Source organism: Oryctolagus cuniculus, chromosome 7, assembly GCF_051225735.1.
Source record: "Oryctolagus cuniculus isolate XC-2025 breed Fujian yellow rabbit chromosome 7, ASM5122573v1, whole genome shotgun sequence".
NCBI lineage: Eukaryota > Metazoa > Chordata > Mammalia > Lagomorpha > Leporidae > Oryctolagus > Oryctolagus cuniculus.
In genome coordinates, this window is record NC_142873.1 from 146,262,799 (window position 1) to 146,290,274 (window position 27,476).

The 27,476-nt window shown below is 53.1% G+C and overlaps 1 protein-coding gene across 5 annotated transcripts; it reads left to right on the forward strand.

Moving 5' to 3' along the window:
• Window positions 1–401: 401 nt before the first annotated feature.
• STMN1 (stathmin 1) lies at window positions 402–27,476 on the forward strand. 5 transcript variants are annotated; one of them, XM_002716107.6, is made up of 5 exons: window positions 402–666; window positions 23,676–23,747; window positions 24,209–24,381; window positions 26,407–26,598; window positions 26,966–27,476. In XM_002716107.6, the coding sequence occupies exons 1-5, from the start codon at window positions 462–464 to the stop codon at window positions 27,035–27,037; spliced, it is 714 nt and encodes a 237-aa protein (XP_002716153.4). In that variant the 5' UTR covers window positions 402–461; the 3' UTR covers window positions 27,038–27,476. The 5 variants fall into 5 exon arrangements, with proteins under 5 accessions (XP_002716153.4, XP_051712832.1, XP_051712833.1 ...); XM_051856872.3 differs by lacking the exon at window positions 402–666 and adding an exon at window positions 22,000–22,030; XM_051856873.3 differs by lacking the exon at window positions 402–666 and adding an exon at window positions 22,945–23,015.

A 27,476-nucleotide genomic window follows, 5' to 3' on the forward strand; every position in this document is an offset into this window, starting at 1 on the left:
CGGTCCAAGAACTTGGACCCCTTCCACCCACGTGGGAGATCCAGAAGGAGTTCCAGGCTCCTGACTTTGGCCTGGCTCAGTCCTGGCTGTTGCAGCCATTTGGGGAGAGAACCAGTGGATTGAGCTCGCGCGCTCATTCTCTCTCTCTCTCTCTCTCTCTCTCTCTCTCTCTCTCTCTCTGTCACCCTGCATTTCAAATAAATAAAATAAATCTTAAAGAAAAGGTGGCCCCAGAAGCCCAAACAGGAAGAACCGGGTAAAGTTCTGAGCACCTGTCTGGCGTTCGCTGGTCTTCTGAGTTTCTGTTAGAACAAGACAGCCCCAGCTGGGCCTCCGGAGCCAGCTGCAGGCCAGCAGAGGGCAGGGTGATGCCTGCGGGAATGGAGAGGGGTGAGACTGGGGACCTCCCCGCATGTGACTAAGCGGCCTGTTCCTGCAGCCCGGAGCAGCCCAGGAGAGAGATGGGGCCTTCGAAACACACATCACCGGTGATTCCAGGGCCGTTGTGTGTGGGGCTGTTCGTCCTCTTCCCCAGAGATGACACTTTCTGGGGACAGAAGAGTTGTCTCCTCCCTCTGGCCCTGTCTGCTGCTTTGTGCAGTGGCTTGAGGATGCCATCCCGGGCTCCCGGCTTCCGGAAAGACAGGTTGAAAACCCAGCTACAAGGTAAGCTCCAGGGCCTAGACCTTAGCAAATCAGTCTTTTGGCCTGGTTGCCATGGAGACAGACAGGCAGCAGCTGCTGGGGAAGAGGAATCAGCAGCTCCACCGCCATCTAGGATTCGGGGCGGTGGGGGGGGGGCTGGGCACCGCCCTTCCCCAGATACAGAGGCCCCCGTATGGCCCCCGATGCCCTGGCTCCCGGGATCTTGCGAAAGCGGGACAGTGGCAGTGCGGCATCCTGAGAGCCCAGGCTCCTGCTGGCAGGCCAGCGCCCTCCCCAGCACACCCACCGCAGCTGCCTGCTGCCCAGCTCTTGCCGCAATCAGATCCTGCAGCGCTGAGCTCCTGGGTCCCGGGCAGGCTCCCCAGCGGCCCCCTCGGAGAGGATGAGTCAGGAGAGGTGAATCCTGGTGTGGTGGCCACCAGAGGCCAATTTGGCTCCGTGTTCTGTCGCTGTCCCTCTGGAAAACCTGACAGAGGCCGCCGTGGCCAGCCATTGTCTAGGAAGGGAGCTTGAGGCTGAGCCCAGAGGGGCATCCGCAAATTATGGTGTCTATTCTTCCCTCATTGGATGCTACACTGATACCATTAATTTGTGGCTTCACGGCTGTGCTGCCCGGCTGGCCGCCCTCCAAGCCCTGGCCTCCCAGGCCTGGTAGAAACGGTCTTTGGCTCGACTCCTCCCACTGCTTATCTCTGGAAACTGAAGGTGGGAGAAGGGGCCTGGGATCCAGGTCGCCTGAGTCCACTTTCCCAGCACAGAGACCAGAAGGTTTCGTCTCAGCCTCTCGGTTTCATGCTCCTTGGTAAGAGGAGAAACGAGGCTGGTGTTATCTGGGGCCCTGAGTTCCTGCGCTTTGGATGTGAGCAGGGTCCTTACGTAAGAGAACAGAGACCCAGTGTGGAGGCGAGGGGGCGGGGTGCAGGAAAACAGAGGCTGCTGCCGCCACCCAGCCGGGGCTTCTGGCGTTGCTGTTGTCCACGTGTGGGTGTGATCAAAGTGAAAAGTCAATGGCAAAGAATATAAAGGAAATGGGGCCACCGACCTGGCACTCAAAAGCCAATCCCTCTTCACTGGCAGGAACCACTGAGAACTTCCTTGCCAGGCTTTTCAGATCTGCTCTCCATGCTTACGCTTCCCCTCCTACAGCATCGTCGTTTTAACCACACAAATGACAGAACGAGACACCACAGACAGCCGCAGCCAACACAGGGCTCCCCGATCTAGTCCCTGCCCCAGGCCACTGCTGCAAGTGGGTTAGTTTCCTGCAACACAGACACAGTTTCAGTTTTCCTTTCTTTAGCGTCAGTGCAATCATAACCTCCACACTTCTTTGCGAGTTGCTTTTCCCACGATAGTAATAATGCATATAGTTTCCCTTGGGAGTAGACCTACCCCTCTCTCCCTAATTGCTCCTTAGTGTTCGGTATTGTGAGGGTCCTATAACTTACGTGATCTCCTCCAATGGACACTCGAGTCATTCGCAATATGCTGCTGTTAATAATAATAATGCTTATACAGCTACTTATGCAAGGTTTATTTCTAGAAGTAGAAATTTTGCATTAACGTGTCTGTATATTTTTAGTTTCTCTAAATACCATGAAGATCTATTTTTAAGTGTTTTTTTTTTAATTATCCAAGACATAGATGCTCATTGCAAAGGAACTGGAACGTATAGAAAGCTAAGGAAGGGCAAAAATCAGGGGCAGGCATTGTGGCACAGTGGTCACGCTCACCTGGGTCACGCGGGGGTGCCTGCATCCCCTGCCAGAGTGCCTGGGCTCGAGTATCGCTCAGCTTCCAATCCAACCGCCTGCTAATGCACACCCTCGGAGGCAGCAGGTGATGGCGCAAGTACATGGGCTCCCTGACACCCACGTGGGAGAGAGAGACGGAGCTCCGCCCCGCCCCGCCCACCCTGGCTGTTGCAGGCATCCAGGGAGTGAACCAGCTGATGGAAGATTTCTCTCTGTCTGTCTCTGTCACTCTGCCTGTCATGTAGATGACAATGTAAAACAACAACAAAATTGCTCAGTCTCTCCACCCAGCAGCCAAGACTGTTTACTTTCTGGCATATTTTACTCTAATTATTTTTATGCCGCTATTGTTACAGCAATCAGGTCATACTGCATAGAAGATTTAATATTGAGGCTGGCGGGGGCCGGCGCCGTGGCTCACTTGGTTAATCCTCCACCTGCGGTGCCGGTATCCCCTATGGGTGCCGGGTTCTAGTCCCGGTTGCTCCTCTTCCAGTCCAGCTCTCTGCTCTGGCCCGGAAGGGCAGTGGAGGATGGCCCAAGTGCTTGGGCCCTGCACCCGCATGGGAGACCAGGAGGAAGCACCTGGCTCCTGGTTTCAGATCGGCGCAGCGCCAGCCGTAGCAGCCATTTGGGGAGTGAACCAACGGAAAGGAAGACCTTTCTCTCTGTCTCTCTCTCACTGTCTAACTCTGCCTGTCAAATAAAAAAAATATTGAGGCTGGCCCTGTGGCACAGTGGGTTAAAGCCCCCTCAGCCCATGAGGGTGCAAGTTCTAGCCCTGGCTGCTCCACTTCCCATCCAGCTGCCTGTTAATGTGCCTGGGAAAGCAGTGGAAGATGGCCCGAGTGCTTGGATCCCTGAACCTGCATGGGAGACTCAGAAGAAGCTCCTGGCTCTGGCTTCGGATCAGCTCAGCTCCACTATTGTAGCCATGTGGAGAGTGAACCAGTGTATGAAAGACCTCTCCCTGTCTCTACCTCGCTCTGTAACTCTGTCTTTCAAATAAATAAATCTTTTAAAAAATTTTATCTATGAGCATTTTCCTACATCACTAATTTTTTTTTTAGATTTATTTATTTGTTTGAAAGACACAGTTACATAGAGAGAGGAAAGAGAGAGAGAGAGATCTTCCATCCATCCACTGGTTCACTCCCCTAATGGCCACAATGACTAGGGCTTAGTCAGGCTAAAGCCAGGAACCAGGAGCCAGGAGGCAGGAGCTTCACGTGGGTGCAGGGGCCCAAGCACTTGGACCACCTTCCTGCTTTCCCATTAGTAGGGAGCTGGATAGGAAATGGAGCTGCCAACACTTGAACAGGCAGCCATATGGGATGCCGGCATTGCAGACAGTGGCTAAACCCGTTATGCCATGGTGCCGGCCCCAACACTAAAATATCTTTATTTATTTTTAAAGATTTATTTATTTATTTATTAAAGAGTTACACAGAGAGAGGAGAGGCAGAGAGAGAGAGAGAGAGAGAGAGAGAGAGAGAGAGAGAGGTCTTCCATACGATGGTTCACTCTCCAATTGGCTGCAATGGCCAGAGCTGTGCTGATCCAAAGCCAGGAGCCATGAGCCAGGAGCCTCCTCCGGGTCTCCCACGCGGGTGCAGGGGCCCAAGGACTTGGGCCATCTTCCACTGCTTTCCCAGGCCATAGCAGAGAGCTAGATTGGAAGGGGAACAGCCGGAACTCGAACCAGTGCCTATATGGGATGCTGGCACTTCAGGCCAGGGCATTAACCCGCTGCGCCACAGCACCAGCCCCTAAAATATTTTTATAAACACCTTTATACTCTTTCATGATAAATTTTTTGAAGATTTATTTATTTGAAAGGCAGAGTTACTGAGAGGCAGAGGCAGAGAGAGAAAGAGAGGTCTTCCATCTGCTAATTCACTCCCCAATTGGCTTCAACAGCCAGAGCTGGGCTGATCCAAAACCAGGAGCCAGGAGCTTCTTCCAGGTTTCCCACACGGGTGCAGGGGTCTAAGGACTTGGGCCATCTTCTATTGCTTTCCCAGGCCACAGCAGAGAGCTGGATCGGAAGTGGAGCAGCCAGATCTCTAACCAGCGCCCATATGGGATGCCAGCACGGCAGGCGGTGGCTTTACCCACTATACCACAGCGCCGGACCCTCATGATGGATATTATATGTACATAATTGTTTTTGTCTGCCCCTCTATTGCTGGATTTTTATGTTGCCAGCTTAACCTGCTGTGCCACAACACCAGCCCCTAAGTCTGAGTTGTACACATGACCAAGCTCCAGGTATGAAAGGGCGCACCGTGAAGCATGTCCTTCTCTGCACTGCTTCTTCAGCAGTGGCTCTCCTCCCATTCTCTTCTTGTGTGTGTTTCTTATGGGGCGAAAAACAGAGACACACTGTGTATATCTTTATCTCTTCATTTTTTCATTTGGAAATAGCCCATCAGATACATACTTTTGCACTTTTTAAAAAATTATTGATTTGAAAAGCAGAGTTACAGAGAGGGTGAGACTGAGAGAGATCAATCTTCCATCCCCTGGTTCACTCCCCAAATGACCTAAACGGTTGGGTCTGCCCCAGCCATACCAGGAGCCTGAAACTCCCCTGGGTCTCCCACATGGGTGCAGGTGCCCGAGTACCTAGGGCATGTCCGGCTGCCTCCCTAGGTGCACTAGCAGGGAACTGGCTCCCAAGCGGAGCAGCCAGGGCTGGAACCAGGGCTCATACGGGACGCTGGTGTTGGGGGCAGCCCCTTTTCTCTCGTTCACTTCATATCCCTGGATGGTTGCCCCATGCGTAAGATGCCTCCTGTTCTACCACGTTGCCAGGAGCTCCTTTAAATGGGCGTGCCCTGGTTGAGCCCGTCACTTCTATGGACACATCTCACATGAGCAGGGGCTGTATTCCAGCCGTGCTGTTTTGTCACCTGCTCGTGGCCTGACAGGGCCGGGTCCCAGGGACAGTCGTTTTAGAGCCCCATTAGAGGGCTGGAGTCGGCTTCTGCACTCCTGCCACAAACGTCCTGGGCAGCTGCCTCCCCTGCTCACCTGCCCCACCCTCACTGCACTTGCACTCTTCCCACTGATCGCCCAAAGGACAGCGCACACACAGCACAGCCCTGTTCCCAGAGCTTGTTCACAGTCTCCCCACCGCCCCCCAAAAAAAGGATCCGTGAAAGATGGACAAAATTGAGCAGTTCGTTTTTGAAAGCCTTTTTTGTAATAATTTTTTTTTAAATTAAAGACCCAGAGTCCGGTAGAATCTCCTACTCTTGCGGGTGTGTCGGAGTGGCCTTGGCACACGGCTGGCCCTGTCCAGGCCTGCAGGGTCTCCGCACTGTCGCGAGGACGAGCCACGGGAGACCCTTAGGAGGGCCCTGGCGCTCGGCGAGGGCTCCCAGGGTGGCAGCCTCGGGCACGCGCTTGCCCGGGGTCGGAGGAAGGGGAAGGGGAAGGCTGGCTGGGCGGGGCGGCGGCTTTGTTCTCGCGCTCCGGTTCTCCCCGGCCCTTTCCTGCGGGAACAGCACAACGGAAAACTGGCCCCCAGCTCCCTCGGGGAAGCGTCCCGGCCGGATAGGCCTCGGGGGTCTGCGGTCGACCCCCTCCTCGCCGGCACCCAGCGCAGCTGGAGGACAGAGCCCGTCGGGGGCGCCAGCAGCTCCGTCCCCGCCTGCGAGTGCGGGGTGCTGCCGTTCGTACTCGTTTCCGATTCGGCTCCGTTGTGCAAAGCCCACGGCCACGGGTCCCCAGTGGGCGCGGCAGAGGCGCGCAGGACGTCCCGGGTGCGCGGGCCGCTCGAGCCACCTGCCTGGCGGGACCCGCGCGTTCTCTGCGGCGCTCGCGCCCTCGCAGCCGGAGGCTCCACCCGCGCGCCGCAGGGAGGTGTGGCCGCGGCGGGTGCGGAGTGCCGGGTGTTGGGGTCGCGCCGGCTCCTCTGCGGGGATTCAGGACGGCGCTGGGGGCTCTGCACCTCCGCAGCTCGGGAGAGCCCTGGCTTCCGCCGTTATCCTAGTGCAAGAGGTGCTGCGGGAGACGCCATTGCGGCTCCCACCTGATCCAGGGCCCGCGCGCCGCCGTGCGAGGTGCAGGTCGGGGGCGAGCGAGAGTGGGGCGGGGGCGCGCCGCGCACGCGGCCATTTTCTGGCGGCATCGGCAGTCATTTCCACTCGTGGCGTGGTCACCATGTTGGGGATTTCGGCCGTTCCCTCCCCGCCCACCAGCAGCGCACTCTTTCCTGGCTGTTCCAGCGAGAACGCACGCGGACGGTGCTGTGCGGGCGGAGACGGCGCCACGGGGAGCAGCTGACCTGGTCCCGAACCTCACCCGCTGCGAGCCTCAGCCCCAAGCCCGTCTTTACATCTCTTAATTCTGCCTTTCAAATACATAATTAAAAAAAAAAAAAAACTCTCTTAAAAAAACCTCAACGATGCTGGGAAGGACTGAAACCCGGCTGTGGCCGGCGCTGCAGAGCAGGTGCATCCCTCCATTTGCCCCTGTCTAGAAAAACTGAACACAGAACCAGTGCCTGCCTGTCGTGTTCACGGCTTCCACCCGCCAGACGCGCTTGCCCCTGTCCTCAGGGGTGCTGTGCATCGCAGGACCCTCGCCTCACAGCCCCGCCGGAGACGGGCGCAGTCGGAGGGAGTCAGCTCCGTCTGGAGGCGCGGGGTCGGGATAAAGCTCAAATGCTTGAAGGAAAAGCAGAAGGATGCGGGGATAATGCGCACAACATAATGCAATTTGCGCCAGCGCATCCAACAGCACCGTGGATTTTCTATGGTTGTAGTCAAGCATATGTAAAGCATTCCTTAAAAGACTGAAGACCCACTCCTAGCCCACAAGTGCAGCCGTCTCTGGGGAGGCGGAGGTGACAGGGAGTGTCAGCTTTCTTTGTGATACACTGCAGTGCGTTCGTTGTAAGCTAAGAACATTTTAGCTCTATAATCATAAAGAAAATCCTGGAAAAAAATTAGGAGTAATTGTTATTTTCTGTGTGTGTATTGTTTTGGCTTGTGTATGTGTGTGTGCGTTTAAATAAAGGCTTTCATGTCATTGTGGGTTTGTTTTCTTTTTAAGATTTATTCATTGGGGTGGCCCATGGCACAGTAGGTTAATCCTCCACCTGCCGCACCCACATCCCCTATGGGTGCCGGGTTCTAGTCTCAGCTGCTCCTCTTCTGATCCAGCTCTCTGTTGTGGCCTGGGAAAGCAGTGGAAGATGCCCCAGGCGCTTGGGCCCCTGCACCCGAGTGGGATCCTGGCTTTGAATTGGCCCAGCTCCTGTCATTGCAGCCATATGGGGAGTGAACCGGCAGATGGAAGGGTTTTCTCTCTGTGTCTCCCTCACTGTCTGTAACTCTACCTTTCAAATAAATAAATAAAAATCTTGAAAAAAAAAAAAAAAAGAGGGTAAGGGTCCGGTGCTGTGGTATAGCGGGTAAAGCTGCTGCCTGCAGTGCTGTAATCCCATTTATTTTTTAAAGGGAATGTTCAGCAAATAGGAGGAAAAGCGGAAGCAGGTAGCATCCTGGAAGCCAGGTGAACCAAGCGGTTCCAGGTCAGCTGTGGCCGGGATGAGGGACTTTGGATTTGGCGCTGGGTTCTACAGTGTGTACCAGCAGTTCATGGGTGATCCTGACCAGGCAGCGCCCATACCATGGTGGGAACAAGAGCCCTCACAAAGAGGGTGTAAAGAGAAAGGCTAGAGATAAGTTGGAGACAGCAGCAAAGAGTGTAGTTAAACAGAGAGCAGAGGAACGGGGGCTCTGGAAGGGGGAAGAGGCGCCTGCGGGTTTAAGGTGGAGTGGATTGCAGCACGTGTCTATGTGGACAGCAAAGGTCTGGTTGCAAGGGAAACACTGATGCACGGGGCCTTCGGTACAAGGACGCGTTCCCAGGTGCTTTCTGTGCCACTGTCCCTGCCCATCTTCATCTCTGCTTCCACGTGTTGGCTACTGCCTCTTCTCCTCTCCCATTTCTCTTCTTTGTGTTCTTTTTTAAGATTTATTTATTTATTTGAAAGAGCTACAGAGAAAGAGAGGGAGAGACAGAGCGGGAGTAATTGGGGGAGATCTCTCATCCACTGGTTCACTCCCCAGATGGCAACAGCCGGAGCTGGGCTTGTCTGAAGCCAGGAGCCAGGAGCTTCCTCCACGTCTCAGGGCCCAAGCACTTGGGCCATCTTCCACTGCTTTCCCAGGCCATTAGCAGGGAGCAGGATGGGAAGTGGAGCAGGCGGGACTCATGTGGGATGTCCATGTGGGATGCCGGTGCGGCAGGTGGTGTCTTTACCCACTGCCCTAGAGTGCCAGCTCCTGCCCTCTCCTCTTGCAGTGAGCACTGCAGCTGGCCTTGCCTCTGAGCATGCAGTACAGCGAATCCTGCTTCTAGGGTGGAGTTTATCAGATGATCTTGACCTTCCTTCACACAAAAACACTGCTGTCTCAGGCCACCAGTGAGAATGCATTGAACCCCACGGGACCCGGGACCTCTCCTGCCTGTTGTCACACTGCCACCAACGTGTTGTCCCTTGTCTTTGGTGTGGAGCTGTGACCCAACTGGACTGTAAGGACCTTGAGGACAGGGACTTCACATGATGCGTCTTTGGGTCCCTCATGACACTTAATTGGATGATGTGTAGAGAGCTTTTCTTTAATCAGCATTTACTGAGTACCCACTGTGCACCGGGGGCTGTGCTAAGTACTCCAGATGGATAGTTCCTACCTTCAAAGAGCCGTGGTCCAGACAGGAGGCAGACCTGTAATGAAATCATAGCAAATGGGCAGTTAAGTGCTATTCTAGGGGAATGAAGTCTGCACTTAAGGAAAGAAAAAGTTAACTCTGTTTAGCAGCGACCAGGGAAGGCTTCACAGAGCAGGTGGCAATGAGAGGGCATGCTAAGATGGACAGGAGTTTCTGGGTGGACTGGAAGGGAGAAAGCATTGCAGACAGAGCGAGCCTGCAGAAGCACAGAGGCGCACAGCAAGGTGGCACACTGGGGGAAGGGCAGGTCCTTGGACGAGGCGGTGCAGCGTGCAGGGCGTGGCAGGAGCAGTGGGACAATCTCTGGAGAGACGGGCAAAGGTCAGATTGTGGAGGCATTGGGGCCCTGCGAGGAGTTGACTTCATTTTTTTAAGTTTTATTTTTATTTATCTGAAAGACAAAGCAACAGATAGAAAGAGAGAGATTTCCGTACGCTGGTTCACTCCCCAAATGTTCACAACAGCTGTGGTTAAGCCAAGATGAAGCCAGAAGCCTGGAATCCATCCAGGTCTCCCATGTGGGTGGGAGGCACCCATGAACTTGAGCTTTTACCTATTTGCTGCCTCCCAGGTGCACATTAGCAGGACGCTCGACTGTCCCTAGGAGGGCCTAACTGCTGCGCACACCCAGGAATTGCCCTTGCATCCGTAGGTACTGGAGTAAGGTGAAGGACCGGATCTGAGTTTCAGAGAGAACCTTGTGATACAAGGGGACCAAAAAGGCTGACTTGCCTACATTGAATGGGATGCCAATGTTTGAAATTATCAGGAGGCTTCAGCTGCCCCTCGCCACATCAGCATCCTGTATCTGAGTACGGGTTCGAGTCCTAGCTGCTCCACTTCCCATCCAGTTGCTGCTAATCCATCTGGGAAGACGGTCCCAGGCTCATGGTTTCAGCCTAACTCAGCCCTTGTTATTGTGGACATTTGGAAAGTGAACAGGTGGATGGAAGATCTCTGTCTCTCTCCCTGTCTCTCTCTCTCTCTCTCCTCTCTCTCTCTCTCCCCAACTCTGCCTTTCAAATAGGTAAATGAATAAATCTTTTTTTAATAACTTCAATAGTTCTTTTTTTAAGTTTTTGGTTTTTTTTTTTAATTTATTTGAGAGGTAGAGTTACAGACAGTGAGAGAGAGAGAGAGAGAGACTGAGAGAAAGCTCTTCCATCCACTAGTTCACGCCCCTAACGGCCGTAATGGCCAGAGCTGAACTAGTCTAAAGCCAGGAGCCAGGAGTTTCTTCCTGATCTCCCACGTGGGTGCAGGGGCTCAAGGACTTGGGCCATCTTCTACTGCTGTCCCAGGCCATAGCAGAGAGCTGGATCGGAAGAGGAGCAGCCGAGACTAGAACTGTCGCCCATATGGGATGCCAGCACTGCAGGCGGAGGATTAACCTACTACACCACAGCGCCAGCCCCTAAATGAATACATCTTTAAAAGAATACACTATCCAGCGCTTTCACAAGAAAATTCTACATTCTGTAGCCACACACTGTCGGAGGACAGCCAGCAGCCAAGGCTGAGCGGAAGTTCTCTGTCGAGGATTGAGCTGTGACCCCCTAAAGGATGTGCAAGTGTTCACCCCTGTGAATGCGACCTGGTGAGGGGCTGATGCTGTGAGCATCCCACATGGGAGTGCCGGTTGAGTCTTGGCTGCTCTGCTTGCCATCCAACTTTCTGCTAATGCATTGGGAAGTCCGCACATGATGTCCCAGATGCTTGGGTCCCTGCCACCCGTGTGAGGGACCTGGATGGAGTTCCAGTTTCCTTACGTCAACCTGGCCCAGCACTGGCTGTTGCAGGCATTTGGGGAATGAACCAGCAGATGGAAGTGCTCTCTTGCTCTCTCATGGTCCTCCTCTCTCCCCTCTTCTGTCACTCTGCCTTTCGGACAAATAAATAAATCTTTAAAAAAGAAAATGGAGCCAGTGTTGTAGCTGCAGCCTGCCATGCCAGCATCCTATATGGGTGCCAGTTTGTGTCCTGGCTGCTCCACTTCCAACTCAGCTCCCTACTAATGGCCCAGGCAAAGCAGTGAAAGATCTTCGGCCACCCATGTGGGACACTGGGATTAAGCTCCTGGTTCGTGGCTTCAGCCTGGCTCAGACCAGGCTGTTGCAGCCATCTAAGGAGTGAATCAGTGCATGGAAGCGCTCTGTGTGTGTGTGTGTCTGTGTGTGCATCCCTCTCTCTGTAACACTGACTTTCAAATAAATAAATCTTAAAAAAAATAAATTTTAAAAGCTGTGGCCTTGGGGAAGTGGTTGGCTTGGACCAGGCTGCTTGGATTGGAGCCCCCTCGATGGACACAGTGGCTCTATAAGGAGAGATCACGTAAGCACGTGTGCTTCCTGTCTCTCTCTGCTTCCTGGCTTGCCCCGTTCTTCTTCCTCCCACGTGCACCTGCTGTGGCCAGCCTCATCAGACAACGGGGCTGCTTGATCTTGTGCTGTGAGCCTCCAAAACCATGAGCTCAGGTGAACCTGCTCCTTCACAAATAGCTCCTCTGGCTAATGCAACTCTCATTCTCCTGCTTAGATGGGGCCTGCTGTCTCGGGTTTGCTACAGTCCCCTCTAGGGCTGCCCCTTCCCGGGCTCCTCTACAGGGATTGGAGTTGGGAATGGAGTGGGGGGAAGGGCAGACTGAAGACTACTTAGGGGCTGGAGCACTCACCCTGCTGCCTACTAACTGCTGCAAGGGCTTCGCTCAAAGAGCTCTATTAGCACGAAGCCCCTCGGGTCTATAAATCAACCCTGAGTTCCAAGGACGCACCTGCTCTTCTCCCCTCCCCCACCCCCGTGCTTCCTCTTGCACAGTATCCCCCACTCCTCGCAGCCACCCCAGCTCCTGGCTTGAATTCCTCGCAGTGTAGACTTTCACCCCACCTTGGAATGAGTGTGACTTCAGCAGCCTTGGTGTCGGCTTCCTGTGACAGCTGTAACCTCCGTTCTCACTGAATTGCTGGCATTGCTGATAAATACCAAGTGCTTGGAAGCTTTGTGAGTGATGGAAACTGTGCCCGTTCCAGAGAATGCCAAAATGGGCTAGAGAACGGCTCTGAATTTTTTTGTTTATTTTAAAGATTTAATTATTTATTCAAAAGGCAGAGTCGCGGAGAGGGAGGGACACAAAGAGGTTTTCTGGTTCACTCCCCAAATGGCCGCAGTGGCCAGGACCGGGCCAGGCCGAAACCCAGAGCCAGAAGCTTCATCCTGGTCTCCCTTGAGGGTGGCAGGGGCCCCAGCACTTAGGCCGTCTTATGCTGCTTTCCCAGAAGCACTAGCAGCGAGCTGGAACGGAAGTAGAACAGGGCCGGCGCTGTGGCGCAGTAGGTTAAAGCCCTGGCCTGAAGCACAGGCATCCCATATGGGCACCAGTTCTAGTCCTGGCTGCTCCTCTTCTGACCCAGCTCTCTGCTACGGCCTGGGAAAGCAGTAGAGATGGCCCCAGTCGTTGGGCCCCTGCACCCACGTGGGAGACCCAGAAGAAGCTCCTGGCTCCTGGCTTCGGATTGGTGCAGCTCTGGCCATTGCGGCCAATTGGGGAGTGAACCAGCAGATGGAAGACTTCTCTCTCTGTCTCTACCCCTCTCTGTAACTCCTCAGATCGGACATCTTTCAACTCTGACACGGTCCTGTGTTCAGCTCCAGAGATGACTGGCCAGAAATGTAATGGCTGGAAGAAATAAGCAGTCCTTCCTGCCCCAAGCTTGGGCCCACAGAAGCCCATACACATGGTAGACCAGACATAAAATGAAAACCATCCTCCCGGCCCTACTTACGAGAACCGACCCCTGGGAAGCTCCAGAGCCCTGCAGAGGGCGGAAGTCAACGCCACCAGCCCCTGGCCATTTTCCCGGCTCACATTTTAATTGGGAAAGATTGGTGGGAGGAAACAGTAGGAAGCAATTAACCCGGGGTCTGCGCTGTGGCGCAGCAGGTCAAGCCACCACCTGCAATGCTGGCATCCAGTACCGGAATGCTCATTTGAGTCTAGGCCGCTCTGCTTCTAATCCAACTCCCTGCTCCTGGGCCTGGGAAAGCAGCTAAAGGTGGCCCAAGTGCTTGGGCGCCTGCCACCCATGTGGGAGATTGGGATGGAATTCTGGGCTCCTAGCTTTGGCCTGATCCAGCCCCAGCTGATGCGGCCATCCTGGGGCGTGAACCGGCAGATAGAAGATCTCCTCTCTCACTGTTTGTCTCTCCTCTCTCTGTCACTCTGCTTTTCTTTTCTTTTCTTTTTTTTTTTTGTTTAAAATGTTTGTTTATTTATTTATTTATTTATTTTATTTGACAGGTAGAGTTATAGACAGTGAGAGAGACAGAGAAAGGTCTTCCTTCTGTTGGTTCACCCCCCAAATGATCGCTGCGGCCGGATCTACACCGATCCGAAGCCAGGAGTCAGGTGCCTCTCCTGGTCTCCCATGTGGGTGTAGGGCCCAAGCACTTGGGCCATCCTCCACTGCCCTCCCAGGGCACAGCAGAGAGCTGGACTGGAAGAGGAGCAACTGGGACTAGAACCGGCACCCACATGGGATGCCGGTGCCACAGGCGGAGGATTAACCAAGTGAGCCACAATGCCGGCCCCTGTCACTCTGCTTTTCAAATACATAAAGAAATGAAATAGGGGCCGGCGCTTTGGTGCAGCAGGTTAAAGCCCTGGTCTGCAGTGCTGGCATCCCATATGGGCACCGGTTTGAGTCCTGGCTGCTCTACTTCTGATCCAGCTCTCTGCTATGGCCTGGGATAGCAGAAGATGGCCCAAATCCTTGGGCCCCTGCACCCATGTGGGAGACCCGGAAGAGGCTCCTGTCTTCAGATCAGCTCAGCTCCAACCATTGTGGTCATTTGGGGAGTGAACCAGTGGATGGAAAACCTCTCTCTCTGGCTCTGCCTCTCTCTGTAACTCTGTCTTTCAAATAAGTAAAATAAATCTTTCTTAAAAAGAGAAAATATACATACAAATAAATGAATAAATATTTTTAAAACTCTGCCTTTCAAATAAAAAGATCTTTTTAAAAGATAGAATAAATGAACAAATCCAGTTCCTCCCTGAAGGAAATGTCGCTGGCTAAGGAGACAAGACACAGCTCGAAAGCTGGTGTCCTGATTAGATCTTGGAACACAGAAAGGACCAGTGGAAAATAGGGGTGGGGGCAGGGATGCAGTTAGCCGTTCGGTATTGTGCCAGTGTTAATGTCTTAGTCTGGACAAATGGACAGTGAGTGCAAAATTAAAGTTTGGAAACAGAATATGTTTTTAAAAAGAAAAGAAAGAAAGATTATTGGAATAGCACTTTTCAAATTTCGACTGGACCAGACAGCAGAATACAATATGGGATCTGGGTGTCCCAAGCTGCAGCTGAACCCACTGCACCCCAATGCTTGCCCCTAAATATAATTTGTTGTGATTAATAAAAGTAATGCACTTTTACTTGAAGAAATTTGGAGAATCTAGAATAGTACAAAGAAGAAAACCAAATTCAATTGGTAATAGTTTGGTGCATTTTCTCCATTATATCTTGTTGCTCGTTGAACCCATATAGTACACACAGATGGCTAGCTTTCATCATCTCATTTAGCATAATTTCACAAGCCTTTCCCCCATCTCATCAGAGAAGAATCTTAAAGCAGGAAGAGAGGTCTTTTAGTGCCCCTCCCTCCTGACGCCAGACTCCTAAGTCACTGTTCCTGAAGGTGGCTCTCATTCCAGCTCCCTGCTTATGTCCCTGGGAAAGCAGCAGATGATACCACCCACGTGGGAGACCTGGATGGAGCTCCAGGCTCCAGGTTTTGGTTTAGTACAGCCCCAGCTGCTGTAGCCATTTGGAGAGTGAACTAGTGGATGGAAGATCTGTGTGTGTGTGCGTGTGTGTGTGCGTGTAACTCTGCCTGTCAAATAAGCAAAAAAAATCTTTTGGGGCAAACGCTTTCGCATAGCAGGTTAAGCTGCCAACTGCAATGCCAGCATATCATATAAGTGCTGGTTGGATTCCAGGCTGCTCCACTTCCAATCCAGCGCCCTGCTAATGTGCCTGGGAAAGCAGTGGAAGATGACCCAAGTGCTTGGGCCCCTGCACCCACATGAGAGACCTGGAAGAAGCTCCTGGCTCCTGGCTTCTACCTCCCCCAGCACCAGCTTTTGTGATCATTTGGGGAGTAAACCAATGGATGGAAGATCCCTTTTTCTCTCTTTCTCTCACTCTCTCTGCAATGCTGCCCTTCAAATATATTTTAATTTTTTTTAAAAAAAGGGGACTTGAGTTATTAGGGAGACCACTTAACTAGAGGATGGTCTAGAAGGGGTGCCCCAGGTTCCAGGTGGGCTCATCTCTGTACCCCAGGGGACTCCCTGCCAGTGTGAGGGACACAGCCAGATTAGGGTTGGGGCAAGGACCCCACTTGGCACATCCTCCAAGGAAGGTACTGTCTCTCTGTGCCTCAGTTTCCTTCAGGGTGACCAACTTACGCAGGCTGGCCCAGGACCCTGCCTCCTAGAGGAAGTTTTCAGCCCCAGGCAACCAAAACAGTGGGTCACCTGCACTTCCTCTTCTTTACAATTAGTCTATTAATATCTCTGAAGAGTGTCACGAGGGCTGAGTGAGTAAATGTGTGTGGAACGTTAGTGTTGGTCACGTGATAAGCATCCTGTGTTAGCTATTATCACTGGGAAGGTTCCATTTTACTGGAAAATACTAAATTTTTTACTTAGGTGAGAAAGAAAGGAGAGTTGAGTCTCAGTGAAGATTTAAACCTGGAGGGTATGGGGCAGGCATTTATTTGGCGCAGTGGTGAAAACATCATACTAGAGTGCATGGTTCCAGTCCTGGCTCCTCTGCTTTCAGTGCCAGCTTCCTGCTAATGCACACCCCGGGAGGCAGCAGGTGGCTCAAGGACTTGGGTTCTTGTCACCCACGTGGGAGACCTGCGTGGAGGCTCCAGGCTTCTGGCTTCAGCCTTGCCCAGCCTTGGCTGTTGTGAGCATTTGGGGAGTTGGGGAGATGGGAGACCTCTTCATCTGTCTCTGTCTCTCACTCTGCCTTTCAAATAAATTCAATAAATTAAAATCAAAAAAAAAAAAAAGAAGGGCAAGAGTCTAGCAGAGCCACTGGCTGAAAGGGGAACCCCGATGTGGTTGGCGGGCAGTGGCTGGTTCAGTGTGTATCAGTTGTCCCCATTAGAGGAATTGTTAGAAAAAATTACAGACTCCAGTAAGAGGGTAAGGGTCAGAAGGTAGAATGAGCAGACCGGTCAGGGGCAGGGCATTTAGACCCCCATACCACTCACATGTATGAGACATGCGTTTTCCTGTAGGTATTGACCTGGAAATGCCACTGATTTTCAGACATATCATTATGTTATGTTCCACCAAGAAAAATGCTACCAATAATAGGACATGCCACTTCCTATCAGGCCCAAGTGTCTCCAAAAGTACAAAACCGTGGTGGTGGTGGGGGGAGGTCTGCATCAAATACAAGGCAATGTCGGGCATCACGGAGAGGAAGGGAGAGAGCCTGCCTTCAAAGAGCCAATGCCGTGGTGACACCAGCACAGACTTCCATCCCTAGACTGACTCAGCCAAGTGCCACTGTGCGGGCCCCAGAGCTGCTCTGACGTCAGCAGCTGCTATTAACACAGATGGGATTGACAGCCACGTCTTTCCTGGGATTTCTGGTCCTCCCCCTCTTTTCCCCAATGCCTGAAATATCTAGAGACACAGCCTTTCAAATCGTTTTTGAATGAACTGAAATCATGAATTAAAACACCACCTGGTGAGCGTCGCGTTGGTACAACTCCCAGGGCATGCAATTTGGCATTATCCAAATTTCTAACGTTTGCCTTGGATCCCGCAATGCCAAGGGTAGACTCGCACCTTGCAGGTGTACTCAACCACACGGGAAATGTCATAGGTCCAAGGTAATTCATGACAGCATTCTCTGAAATAGTAAATCACCGGGAATAACCCACGAGCCAGGACATTCATTCCACGGACACCAGAGCAAGGAAATGCTGGATGGGAGTTCTGGAGAAGATCCCTGGCATGCAGCGTTAGGGGGAAACTGCTAAGCACAGAACAGTTACAGAGGGTACCAGTTGGATTAAAAACATAAAAATAAAAAGGAGGGGTAGGAATGGGTATGTAGATGTGGTTGGTTAGCCCAGCAGTCAAGATGCCCATCCCCCCACATCTGAGTGCCTGGGTTTGTCTCCTGGCTCAGGTCTCCAGCTTCCTGCTAACGTAGATCCTGGGAAGCGGCGGTGATGGCTCTAGGATACAGGAAACTGACTGTGATGATTATGGAGAGATATGTGTGGGGGAGAGGCAGGTGGAGAACTTGGCGGATAGGAATAGAGAATGGAGAATGGAGGAGGATTGTTTTCCCCTACGATTTATTTAAGTATTTGTAAGGCAGAGTTACAAAGAGAGAGAGAGACAGAGAGAGAGAGAGAGATCTTCCATCTGCTGATTTACTCCCTAAAGAGCTGCAATGGCCAGGTCTTGGCTAGATTGCAGTCAGGAGCCAAGAATTCCATCTGAGTCATCTTCCACTGCTTTCCCAGGTGCATGAGCAGGGAGCTGGACCAGAAGTGCAGAGGCTGGGACTCGAACCCAGCACTGAGGGGGAAGCCAGCATCGCAGGTGGTGGCTTACCCTGCTTCGCCGCCACATCAGCCCCCATACTTTGTTTTTAAACCATGTGAGTGTGTTATTTATTCAAAAGGTTAAATTTGTTAAATTTTTAAAAATACCACATGGGAAGAATTAACCCAGTGACTACAACTCTCAATAAAAGGTGAAAGTCTAGGGGTCGGAGCGGTGGCATAGTAGGTTAAGCTCCTGCCTGCAACACTGGCATCCCGTTTGGTCGCCAGTTGGAGTCCCAGCTGCTCCACTTCTGAACCTGCTTTCCACTAATGGCCTGGGAAGGCATCAGAGGATGGCCCAAGCGATTGGGGCCGCTGCACTCACCTGGTAGACCTGTAGGAAGCTCCTGGCTTCAGATCGGCCCAGCTCCAGCCATTGCGGCCATCTGGGCAGTGAACCAGTGGATGGAAGACCTCTCTCTCTCTTTCTCTCTCTGTCTCCCACTGTCTGTAACTCTGCATCTCAGATAAATAAATAAATCTTTAAAAAAAGTAATAAAAGGTGAAAGTCTAATATTCATTCGTTTATTCACTCAATACCCTGTAGTAATCCAGAAACTTCTCTAGCAATGAGAGTTAACAACTGTTCAGGGCTCACAACATGCCCGGCGTGGTGCCGAGTGTTTTCATATGCACTATCTCATTTAATCCTTCCCACCCGGCTGCGTGCAGATGTCTAGTGTCACCCAAGAGGAAGCTGAGCGCAAGAGAGGTTGTTTCATGCCTAACGTTTTCTGCAAATGTCCAGGACCCACCATCCTGGGCCTGCCCCTGTGCAGGGTGCTAGGGACACCAAGACATGGACAGCACCCCTGCGCTCTAGGACCCAGTGGTTTAGTGAGGGAGACAGAAATCACAGATCCTCCGATCAGCTTTGAACAAGGGAAGGGAGGTTTAGAGCTCAGGACCTGAGGAGCGCAGGGAACAAAGCACCAGAGGAGCTGGGGACAAGGAGACAGCCTCTCCCACGACACCCTTGTGCAAGGACAGGCCCTGTGAGCAGCAGGGGACCTCGCTGGCGCCTACGTGGGAGACAAGTGCTGCAGCCTGAGAACCAACAATGAACAAAGGCCGCCCGGTGCTCCCTTGGAATCAGGGAGATCTGACAACAACCCAAGCCGTTTGATCAGTGTAGACATCCCTTCTGGACTTGGAAGCCTGAATCGCTCTTCTTCCGCTGTCTACACAGATCGAATGAGCTGGAGGACTGCCACAGCTCGATGCACTGCGTGCTAATCCACAGTCCCAGCCAGCTCCGCGGCAACCCGACCGACCGAGCCATCTGAGCAGAGGCAAAAATAATTCTCCTGGGCAGAGAGAGACAGTCTCAAGCTGTGAGCGTTAACTCCTTGCTGGCGCTTCAGCAGGGAGTGGGTCTGCAAGTGGCTTTAGGAAGCTTTTGAGAAGGGAGAGTCTGCACCCCCAAGGTGAAGTGGCAACGGCACCCCCAAGGTGAAGTGGCAACGCGGTCTTCCCTCCTCAACAACCCCAGCCCTTCCCGGCCCAGGGTCTCTGGGGAGGATGCTTCAAAAAGTTCATGGGAGAAAACGAACGTATGAATTTAGGGGCAGGTGCTTGGGCTAGCAGGCTGTAGAGACACCTGCGTTCCCCAATCACAGTATCCCAGTTCCAGCTCCTGACTCCAGTTCCTTGCTAACGCAGATGGTGGGGAGGCAGCGGTGATGTCTTAAGTCCCTGGGTTCCTGCTCCCCACGTGGGAAACCTGGACGCAGCTGCTGGCTCCTGGCTTTGGCCACAGCCCACACTGGCCATTGTGGGCATTTAGGGAGTGAACCAGCAGGTAGGAGCTCTCTCTGTCTCTCTTTCTTTATGTCTCCAATTAAAAAAAAAAAGAACTTTTAAAGTATGAGTTTATTTTGGTGCCAGAAATTTTTTGAAATCTGTGCAGTTTTTTCATAATATGAATTTTCTCCATCTTATGAAAAAAATTTTTTTGCATCAGAAAGTGTTTTGCACCAAAATGAGTTCACATTTTAAATTCCATTTTCCATGAACATTTTGAAGTACCCTCATGTGTGAACACCCAAAAGAGTGGCCCGTGGATAGCGAGGGTCTGGTCTGGCTCGCAGAAAGGCCACCCCACCCTTAAGAACAGGGAACATCCCACCTCACAAACATCTCTTTACTCCTAGAACATTCCAAGGGGCTCCTGCCCCCACCAAGCCCCTCTGTCCTCAAGCACCAGTGAAATCCTCATCACAGACTCATAGGGCCAGGCATCTAACAGCAACACCAGCGCCAAGCAGCATGGCTAGAAAAGATGAAAACCTATGTGAGTTCTAACATCTCCGTTCCTGGCTGTGGTTTCCATGGAAATAGACATCTGCTCTGGGGAGAAAGGAAAGGTGGGGGGAGTGGTGTCAGTGCTTTAAAATAATCAGTGTTTTGAAAGGTTAATTCTGCTCCCCTGTCACAACATGAATAGTCAGAAATGTGAGATTTTTGTGTGGCAACTTCGTGTGTCTAAAAAAACATCCCTGTGCATCCACTGGGTGAGCCCTCCGACCGACCGGGAAGACTTCAGGACAGAAGGCGGGGTCCAGGCATAATGGGCCCGCATGGCCGTGACTCCCGCACTCGCGGTGCCTGCTGATCTGCCACCTTTTAGCAAGGTCTTATCCCACCCCTCTCTAGCCTTTTAAGTAATTTCTCAGGTCCCACTCACAAAACCGACAGACACACCTGGCCAAGTTTGATCAAGAGGGGCTGAGAATCGGAACCACTCCCACTCACAGACTAAGCGGAAACCCCCTCCCATTGGCTGGGGAGGGGCTGACCCCCACACAAGGGCGATTGAAAATACAGCTCAGGCAATGGCCAAGTTGCTAATTGTCTGCTTTGTGTGGTGTCTGCTCCCCGTGTGGTGGTTTTTCATTGTCCCTGGCACCTATTAATGGTGCTTTATCTCCGGCACATCCCTAGTGACTAGCTGGCTGTGGAAGTCGCTTTAAATTAAGACTTCTAGGGCGTTGGTCCCATTTGCCTCTGGGTTTGGGGAGACACAACCCATGAATAAAACACAGGTGTCTTGCTTAGGCTCCCAAGGACACGACCATCATCAAGGAGAGAAGGAGTCCAATAACTGTGTACATTTTTTGCCCCCCCCCCTTTTTTTTTTTTTTTTGCCTTTCTGTAGGAAAATAGAGGCGGCTCTTGTTGTAGAGGGGTGAGGGCTCGGTTCATTCTAAGATAGCCGGGGTCAGACCAGTTTCCCTGTGCCTCTGCTCTGACTCTGTTCCCCGCAGGCCGGAGCACCGGCGACCTTGAGCTTCTTTTGTTTTGAATCTCAAAAAGAGCCCCATACAGCTCCGGGAAGCACGTGCTCCAAGAACAAAGCCAGCACATAAACGCAGTCTGTGGGGTCGAGAACTGCTGTGGCTCTTCTTTCCCGGTCCCCGGCCAAAGGCTTGGCACAACAGATGGAGGGTGCCTGCGAGCCGAGGGGCTTTGTTCCACCCCAGATCAAATTCCCGAGCCCGCACGCCGTTCCGCACCGGTCCGGGTGCTGGGGATGAGGGCGAGGGCGCGCCCAGTGAGGGAGGGGCCGCGCCCGGGACCCGTCAGCGCTGTCCGGGTTAGGGATTACAGGTGACACGCCGGTGTCTACCCGGGACAGGGCGCCGGAGGCAGTGGGACACGCCAGGGAGCGAAGCCGCACTGTCCTGTTACAGGGGCTCGGGCGTCCGGGGCGACGGTGCGGGGCTGGGGTTCACCAGAAGGGACACCGCTGTGTCCGAGTGCTGCCCTTGGGGCAATGCGGGGCACGTGGCTCGACAGAGGCGGAGTCCGGACGGCCACCGTCCCAGAGGTAGGGAGGGACCCCCGGCCCCGCCCTGCCCCGCCCTTCTCCTAGAGACAGGGCACTTGGTTCGGACCCCGGCCCGGGGGCCGCCGCAACGCACTCCCCCGCGGTGAGACAGCCTCCCCAGCCCCTAGTTCACACCTGGGGCGGCCCCCTGAGCGCCCCCCACCCCTCGCATTGTCTCCCTGCCCCTCCAGCCCGGACTACGCTTCCCGAGGTGCTCCAGGGTCCCGGGGGGCGGTGCCCACTCGCCGGCGGGGGAGGGGCCGGCACGTGCCGCCCCTCGCAGCCAATGCGGAGCCCTGCGGGGAAGTCACGTGCCGCTGTTTGGCGCTTTTGTGCGCGCCCAGGTCTGTTGGTGCTCAGAGTGTGGCCAGGCGGCTCGGACTGAGCAGGTGGGTGTGGGGCTCCCGGAGCCGCCGGCGGCGGCGGCGGCCGCGGGCTGAGCCCGGCGAGAGGGACGCGGCGGGCGGGAGGGGCCGCGCCGGAGCAGCCGCCCCCTGCTGGAAGGCGGCGGGCGGGGCCGCGGCCTCGGAGGGGCTGGAGGGCGGGGGTCGCAGCGCTTTGTGTGCGGCTCGGGCGGAGCCTCGGCTTTGTCCCCGCTCCCTGGGGGCGCGGCTGTCGTGGGGAGGGGGCGCGGCCAGCCGGGGGAGCTCCCGGCATCAGCTCGGGGGTGCCATCCAGGAGACAATAGGGGGCGTGGGCCCTCGTTTTCCTCCTTCCTTCTGCCCCCTCCCTCTCTCCCCCTGCGGGCGCTGCCCCTCTGGGGTCCCCATTGTCGGGAGGGGAGGGGCGGCGCCTCTAGGGAGCTGCGGACTGCGGGCGGCCAGAGGCGCGTCCCCTGCCCGCGGCGACCCGTGTGGGGGACTGAGGGGCGGCGCCCCGCCAAGGCTCTCCAGCCTTCGCGGCCAAGGGTGCAGACAGCGCGCGGGGCGGCAGACCGGGGACTGGGGCGACGGGAGGAGGCGGTGAGCCGGCGGCGGAGGTGTCGGGCCAACTGTTCCCGCCGCCTGCCCCACCCGCCGTGCTGCGGCTGAGGTGGCGGCGGCCTCGAGGTGTTTTTGGCGGGAGTTGGGGGGGGCTCCGCGCGCGGCGAGGCCGGGAGGGGCGGAGTTACCCGGATTGGACCGTTAGCCACGCCCACCCCTCCCCTTCCCACGCGCGCGGGCTCTAGGGTGTTGGGAGTTCGCGGAGATTCGAAAAGGCGCGGGGAGGAAGGGGGCGGGGCCCGGGGCCGGAGTGCAGGGCGTGCTCTGATTGGCCGGGCGCGGCCCTGCGTCCCCGCCCGGCCGGGGCCACGCCCATGCCGGGTCCCGGGCTCTGCGGCGCCGAGGCGATTTCGCCGCCCGTGACTTGGGAACCCGTGGTCCTGTGTTTTCGGTGATCGCGTGGGGTCTTGCAAAAATCGTGACTTTAAAAAAAAATCAACAAAGGGTGTAGGATTTTTCGTGACATATGGCAGCAAATGTGGTAACTTAGAGCCCAGAGGTTGCTGAAATTTCATTTTGCCCGCTGTTGGGCAGGTAGCTGAGACGTCACGAACAATAGGCGCTCCACATTATTGGTGGATCCCAGCCTGGGCGTTTTGTCATCCACCCTGGCAGACGCAGACAAAGCAGGGCGGGTGTCGGTGCGCACAATGCGCGGTCGGCAGTGATAAGATGGCTCCGGGGCTCGCCCCGCGAGTGGCATTTGAATGTTCTCGGCTTGGGGCTCGGGGTGGGGGGTGGGGGATCCCTCAACCTTGCACCTTCACCTCTTCTAATTTTAAGAAATCCAAGTGTTGTTTTTTGAAAGAGCAATCTCCATTAACTGGATTTTCTGCAACCAGTGTTTTGTTCTTCGATTCAGATTTCCCAGTGTGCTGCAGTATTTGATCGATTTTGCTCGTTCTCTTCCCTGATTCATGATGTCTTATTTAATTGCACGTAGTGATTTTTCTGCCACTGATTTATGTGGAGGTGGTGTGAGGTTCCTTTGTGTGGGTGACCTAGGGAAATGCAAAGAAACTGATGGCATGCTTCTGCACATCGTTTTCAGGGCTTCCCTCACCACCGGATTCTGTAGCGTACACTGCCAGTCTCTTGTCTTCCTTCACCATGGCGTCTTCTGGTAGGTGACGTGCTTAGATAAGCTGAAATTGTGATGAGTAGGCGGCTCAGGTTAAGTCTTGAATTTGGCACTTGTGTTTTGGTCTTCTCGAAAATCCAATTCATATATAGGAGGATAAAAGAAAAAATGATCTCTCACTTGAATGTACTAAGGACTCATGACTGTTTCATTATTAGATGATTGGCTTGGTCCAAAGCAAAATCGTGGTGTTAGCACGAGTCTTTCTTTTGTTCATGAGAGTGATGTCAAACACTGATGTCTCAGAATAGTGACTTAGTCCACGCATGTTGAGCTTTGTTTCCTGGGAGGTGGCGTTTAAGTAACAGTTTCTTGCCTGCAGGCATATCATCTTCATCAGCCTTAATTCTATCATTTAGTTGCCTTGGTTTTTAGAAAATTAGAGGACAGTTGATTTGGAGACACCCGTTTTTCTCAATTGTCGTATATATGATCAACTGCAGATATTCAGGTGAAAGAACTGGAGAAGCGTGCTTCGGGCCAGGCTTTTGAGCTGATTCTCAGCCCTCGGTCAAAAGAATCTGTCCCGGATTTCCCCCTTTCCCCTCCGAAGAAGAAGGATCTTTCCCTGGAGGAGATTCAGAAGAAATTAGAAGCTGCTGAAGAAAGACGCAAGGTAAACATCACAATTCGCAGACAACAAGGTGTTGATAATGAAATGGGGCAGATTTGTTTGATTTCCATAATAGGAGGAAACAGTTGTAGGTACACCGACATCGCTGGAAATCAACGGTGCCAGTGGCTGGCAGAGAGCAGCATCCATTGTTTGCTGAGCTGCTGTGTTGTGCCAGCCCCTGCACTAACTCAGCGATCCTGTGGGGCAGACGCTGTCCCAGGCAGGCAGGCTGGAAGACTGGGAATGTTTTCCTCAGGTCACACAGGTGGTGTGGGGACCAGATGCAAGCCACTTTGGCATGAACCGAAGCTCATGCCTCCTGTGCTTGTCTTTGCAAAACGGCAGATGTTTGGCAGGTGATTATCTCTGGTTTTGTTTTGTGAAAGCTATACAATAGAAACGTTTTAAATTGCTGATAATATGGTTGTGCTGCTCAACTGGTTTGCAAGTTCTTTTATCTAAGCCATTCTGTTATCAAGTAGCCATCTTTAAAAACAACTAGTCAGAAAAATCAACAAGTATTAATATCCTTACTGTAGAAAAATTGGGAAACTTAATGTTTATAAATGGAAATTAAAAATATTTTATTATCCCATTTCCCAGAAATAAGCCTTGTTGGCGTTTTGGTACATGTTCTGCCTGTCAACATTATTCTCTTTAAGAATTGTATACAGGGGTGGTCTTTGGGGACAGTGGTTAAGATGCCCAAGTGCCTGGGTTTGAGTCCTGGCTGCACTTCTGATTCCAGTTTCCTGCTAATGGACACGCTGGAAACAGCAGGTGAAAGTTCAAGTCCTTTGGGCCCTGCCGCCCACAGAGGGGACCAGGATGGAGTCACCTCCTGGCTTTGCCTGGGCCAGCCAGCCCTGGCTGATGGAGCCATCTGAGGAGTGAACCAGCAGATGGAAAATCTCTGGCTGTGTCTGACTTTCAAATAAAATGAAAAAGAGATATTAGTAAATGAAATTACATAAATTGTCAGTCTCCCTCTTCCCAACAGCCCTTATTGGGATAGGTGGGTTTAATTTTGAAGTTGGAAACTAAGGCACAAAAAGGTGAAGTGTCGATCTGCCCCGCATCGGCACGGCTGGTCTGATTTGCAGAGCGCTGTGCACGCACACAGGCAGTCCCCTTGCTAAGCTGCTGTAGCATGTGCCCTGTCCCTTTCGGTGCCACCTGGCCTGTGTGTGCCCTGACCCACTGTCAGCACTGGGAATCTTTCCCCAGGAAGAGTGGCAGGGTTTGCACTGCTGTGTCGTCTCTGCCCACCCTTCTCCGTGCCTGGCGTTCGTGGAGTAGGAGGAAGCAATGTCATCGTAGGCTGCGCGGGGGGGGTTCTTCAGAAGCCGACAATGGCCTCTGGTTCCTGGCTGGTGTGTCACATGCTGACTGGCTGAGAACAGGGATTTGGCAGGGCAGGGCTGGCCGAGCCAGGGGCAGGTGCTTTGTAGTTGCCCCTCAAGCCATCGCTGCCCCACGTACCCACTCTGTGACAGCAAGCTCTTCCCAGCCTGGGGTGTTTGCTTCTCACAGTAGAAATCCTGGTTTACACAGTAATTTGGGGCTTAGTTTTAAATTTTCTGTCACTCATTGTGGGGCAGTGGGAGGAGGGTATGTGTACATATCTATCAGTTCTGGCTAAAATTTCTGCAGGGAGGTGATTTCTTTGGGTAGCCTTTGAAGTTAACAACCAGAATGCTTCACAGCGATGTTGCCATTCCTAAGGGAACAGTTATTGGAGTCATCAGGATTCCATGAAGCAGTAGATCTTGGGAGGATGTCTTAATAATTGGGCATGAAATCACTGAACAAATATGGGCAGTTTTCCAAAGTAAATACAAACACTAGCAGAAATGATTTTTGCGGTATTTATGATAGGGAAAATTCAGGTGCTAACCTCAGCATTAGTTAAAGGAACTGTATTCTCGCTCTGTCTCTCCAGTCTCCCTGATAAGCAGTTTCTCTGTCACTTAACCAGTGCTGCTCCATGCACTGCCGAGCCTAGCCTGTTACACTTTCTTCCAGTCCCATGAAGCCGAGGTCTTGAAGCAGCTTGCCGAGAAACGGGAGCACGAGAAAGAAGTGCTGCAGAAAGCGATAGAAGAGAACAACAACTTCAGCAAAATGGCGGAAGAGAAACTGACCCACAAGATGGAAGCTAACAAAGAGAACCGAGAGGCCCAGATGGCTGCCAAGCTGGAGCGTTTGCGAGAGAAGGTGGGTTTCCTGCTTGGTAGAGGGCGCAGGAGCCCGAGGTCGATGCGTCAGTGCTCGCCTGGACTGCCTGCGTTGATCAAAGGTGCTTGGTGTCTCTGTCATCAGTCGAAGGCTTGACCCCTGGAGGGGTCTGATTTTCAGGGGGAGTCTTGAGTGCCTCCCAGCGTAGCTGCACGTCCCCGGGAAGAGCGGTCGGAGGCTTAGTTTCCAGGTTGCACAAGGTCTGCAGGAGGTTCACAGATGATGATGTCAGGACTCCAACCGTGCGATGCCCGCAGCCTGTACAGTGTGGGCTGGGGCTGGGGCGGTGGGTGTGACCGGACCTGACAGGCTTTGTGGTTTGATTGACGACCCCGTTTCTTTTCAGGATAAGCACATTGAGGAAGTGCGGAAGAACAAAGAATCCAAAGACCCCGCTGATGAGACTGAAGCTGACTAAGTTCTGAGAATTGACTTTCTCCCCTTCCCCTTCCTAAATATCCAAAGACTGTACTGGCCAGTGTCGTTTCATTTGTTCCCTCCTGACAAATACCCTAGCAGCTGATGTAGGACTGTATAGGTAGACCCGACCGTAAGATGTTGTTTTAGGGGCTAAGGGGAGAAACTGAAAGTGTTTGACTCTTTTTCTAAAGTGTTGGTCTTTCTAATGTAGCTATTTTTCTTGCATCTTTCCTACTTCAGTACACTCGTGTACTGGGTTAATGGCTAGTACTGTATTGGCTCTGTGAAAACATGTTTGTGAAAAGAGTATGTAGTGGCTCCTTCCGAACCGTTAGATGCTGATTATCTGTTCACTCTTCAATCCCAATTCTGTCCCCATCTTACCAGATGCTACTGTACTTGAATGGTTAATAAAGCTGCACAGTGCTGTTGGTGGC